Source organism: Ruditapes philippinarum, unplaced genomic scaffold (assembly GCF_026571515.1).
Source record: "Ruditapes philippinarum isolate M1 unplaced genomic scaffold, ASM2657151v2 ctg15425_1_1_1_1, whole genome shotgun sequence".
Classification (NCBI taxonomy): Eukaryota; Metazoa; Mollusca; class Bivalvia; order Venerida; family Veneridae; genus Ruditapes; species Ruditapes philippinarum.
Window position 1 is genome coordinate 9,131 of NW_026866169.1, and position 3,703 is coordinate 12,833.

The 3,703-nt window shown below is 33.8% G+C and overlaps 1 protein-coding gene across 1 annotated transcript; it reads right to left on the minus strand.

Moving 5' to 3' along the window:
* Nucleotides 1–1,181: 1,181 nt before the first annotated feature.
* On the minus strand, nt 1,182–3,369 carry LOC132731520 (uncharacterized). The gene is made up of 2 exons (XM_060717713.1): nt 3,164–3,369; nt 1,182–2,767 (listed from the first exon to the last, which is right to left on the minus strand). The coding sequence occupies exon 2, from the start codon at nt 2,760–2,762 to the stop codon at nt 1,638–1,640; it is 1,125 nt and encodes a 374-aa protein (XP_060573696.1). The 5' UTR covers nt 2,763–2,767; nt 3,164–3,369; the 3' UTR covers nt 1,182–1,637.
* Nucleotides 3,370–3,703: the final 334 nt, after the last annotated feature.

The following is a 3,703-nucleotide window of genomic DNA, read 5'->3' on the forward strand; positions in this document are numbered from 1 at the left end:
TCTAACCAGATAATTTTCCTGCTAAAACCATCTACCGCTCCGTGTATACAAAATCCGAATGGTTTCAAACTTATCATAACCATCTAAATGCCAAATATTGTTTGGCCTTTTGCACAATAGAAACGTCTTTTAAGTCGATGTGCTTTCTCATTTCAACAACATTTGGATCTATTGCCTTCATTATGTCATAACATCTTTATGGCTTACATCCAATTATGATTCACTTTCAGTCGGCGCCATATCGTCCGATAACCGACAGACTGTCCACTATAATGCATGTCCGTGCCAATTACACGAACAAACGTTTTTCGACTGCGATTGCAAATGTACACCTCGACTTTCAGGTTCAACTTCTTCAAGATTCTTTTTAGCTGACGCAGAGTGACAACAAAATACCATGCAAAAATCCAAGAATTTCACTGTATTTAAAACCTTGTTTGAAATATTCTTTCAATGAGTAATGCTTTATCAACATTCGGAGACGACAAAGGCAGATAAGCTGGCACCACAACCAGCTGTTATCTTCAACAGAGTGCACAGAAAACAACACGCAATCACGAATTTCATTTTTTGGCACAGCACAGCCATCTTCGCTCATTACTTCACGTGCTCTCTTAAAGTGTGGTTTAATTCATTAATTTCACAACTAAGAAGTAATAAGTCTTGAGTTAAAAGTCAAAACTCCCAAGTCAAAAGTCATAACTCCCAAGTCAAAAGTCATTAAGTCAGAAGTCAAAAGGGCCCTCCAGTGCTTCCATATCCTCCAGTGCTTCCATACAAAAGTCATAAGAAAATAGTAAAATAAATCTATAAGTCGAAACTCAAAAGTGACCCTCCAAGGCTTCCACAGTCAAACGTGGAGCATGTAATCGCTGCGAAATGAAGGCTTGAAAGACCCATTTATTATGTGTATTGCTCACGGCTATGTTTTTTTTAACTTGTACAAAACATGTTCAACATTATAATAGAGGTTTTCAAATATAAATCTTAGAATACATTTTAATAATGGCAAGCTACAAGTTGGATTTCTAGAGACATTTGTGATAAAAAAGTAGCAAACTTGTGAATATCCTACACAATAAAACTTGATCTCCATTTTTTATATCAAGAGATGTTTTGTTTTGTTTTTAGCACCTTAAGTATAGAAAATGAATATACGAGATAGTATTAATTTTTATTGATGTCGGTGAGTAAATGCAAACTTACAAAACAAATATAAAACAACAATAAATATTTATCTTGATAAACAACTTTATTCGTTATACTACAGAAACCAGCATTTCATAGCAAATTGAAGTCTTTTGAGAAATGTATTCGTCAAATCGACGAAGGTAGCATTTGGAAATCGTTCACGATAGTCAAGCATCACCAGCTTGAATAACATACACACATTACTTAAAACTTGCTGATTTTGGGCTATGGCATAGACCGAAGGGTAGTCTAAATTGTGGTAATGTGCTTCCAGACAGTTAGTTTTCGCATCCAGAGAAGAGAGAAATGTACTCTTGGCTGACAAAACTTGTGATTCTACACAATGCCGCCAGATACAGCATTCAGTAAATATAACTGGATGTATAGAAACGTAGTTCAAGCATGCTGCCAAGTTTGGAAGCTTATAAATCACAAATTCACCTTCATCAATTAAAGAGGAAAGAAGGGATATCAGATTTATGTTTTTCATGGCCAAATATTCTTCCTGCTATCAAATTTTTATTTGGCATCATATAACTTGGTAAGTGATTATTGATCAAACAGTGCTTTATAAAATGGAAACTTTTTAAAAGTTGAGCAATAAAAAGATCTGGTGTGTAGTGATGTCCTGGATTCATTTCCGCCATCCAAAGAACGACATTTTTTACCATATATGACGAAAACGATTTACTCACTGAAGAAAACACATTTTTCGCAAATAACTTTAATACAACATATAACTTTCTTTGGGTGCTATTGAACGTATTAAGTAACTTTTTCTCTATAGTAACATGTGATATTCTCCATTCAAGATGCTCGGTGTCGCTTTTCTTATCGCCGACTGGGAGTATAAATTCTTCCATAGTGGAAACATCGTGTATAAGTTCCGCTGTAGGCCAGTCGTAGTATCTAGCTCTCGAAGACCATTCAGTAAGAATACTTGAATTGTAAAAGCGGATAGCAAACACACAATCAATTTCCGAGGTAGTGACAAATGAAAATGATGAATCTTTTACAAATGAAAATGAGTCTTTTAAATTCATTGTAAATGTATATGCAGGACCGTTTATTTTCGAGTTAAGACGACAGGACATGGTATCAATAGTATCATCTGGTAGCTTTCTATATTTATTGAATAATTCACTTGCTATGATTGGTGCTTCTCTAGCTGATTCATAAAGATATGATAGTGACAGTAACAAAGATATTTCAGTATTGTCATTACTTTTATATTTATGTCTGACCTTGACATACCCGGGTGGCATATTATCATATTCAGCAACTAAAATGTCAAGTTTGCAACTTGTATCTGCATTGGCCTCTTCTACACATATGACATCTTCTAGCACCGTCATTGAGTCGACATCACTTAAATATAAGGGCGTGACACCCTCTGATGTACTTCCAGTAAGTATGTGATCATTAAATTTATGAATATGTCTATTGATACCTTCAAATATAAACCGTTCTACTTGATTCATGTATTTTATTCTTTTTCCTTCTATGTCAGAGTTTATACCTGCCAGGTCAATTACTTTGTAAACAAAGCTTGAAAACTTGCTATTCGCCATGACTTCTACAATGGAAAAAATATGAGACGAGAATGTTAGTTGACGATTCAAGAAACTCGAATATCAAAAATCATAAATTTATTTTTTACCTTTGGAACTTCACGAGCAAGCCTAAATACCAAAAATTATCAAGATACTATTACACCCATAGCACCACCAGCTATCTTCACTCCTATAAAACCTGTCCTCTCTTACAGCAACTAGTAGATCAAGGAATATATTTAATCGCCATCTTTATAATTTTCCGGCCGGGCTTCGATACAGACACAATTTAACTTCAGGAATGTATGAACATTCTTTTAAGAGCAGCTAATATTATTTCTCAACTGAACACGAACAAAAATAAATTGAGTTAGATAACAATGAACAAGTTTGAAATTATTTTCACAAAAGTGACAAACCTTTTATGAAGACGTATCAACCTTCGAAATGGAAAGAAAGCTTTAATAATCGTCAGATTTCCACATTTTTTTCCAATGGTCAAGGAGATGTGTTGCTTTACTTCTTATTCATTCCCCCTATTTATACCAGCACTACACTTACTGTTTACGTGGCTAGGAAAATATTGGTTTATAGGAAATTTATTTTAATTGGAAACAATGGGACATTTTACTTGGAATTTTTTTTTGCGTGTCTACTTGTATATTTCAAGTACTTTTCCAATCAGTAACAGTGAAATTAATTTGAAATTAATAAAAGTTCCGTCTCTTAATTGTAAAGAAAGTGAAATAGTGAAATTAATTATGAAAGTAATTATATAGAGCCGCATTTTATAAATTTCATAAAAACAGAAATAGCTATACATGAATTTCATCAATTAAATGGGTTTCTTGTCGACTCTAGTTCTGATTTTGGTGTCAAGACCTACCGGAATGAGTTTTATAACTGGAAAAAATCTGATTTACAATAAGGACATTGGTTAACAGGAGTCCACATTTAAC

Excerpts from the sequence above, each read along its gene's own strand:
- LOC132731520 (XM_060717713.1), bottom strand. The coding sequence starts at position 2,762 with ATGGCGAATAGCAAGTTTTCAAGCTTTGTTTACAAAGTAATTGACCTG.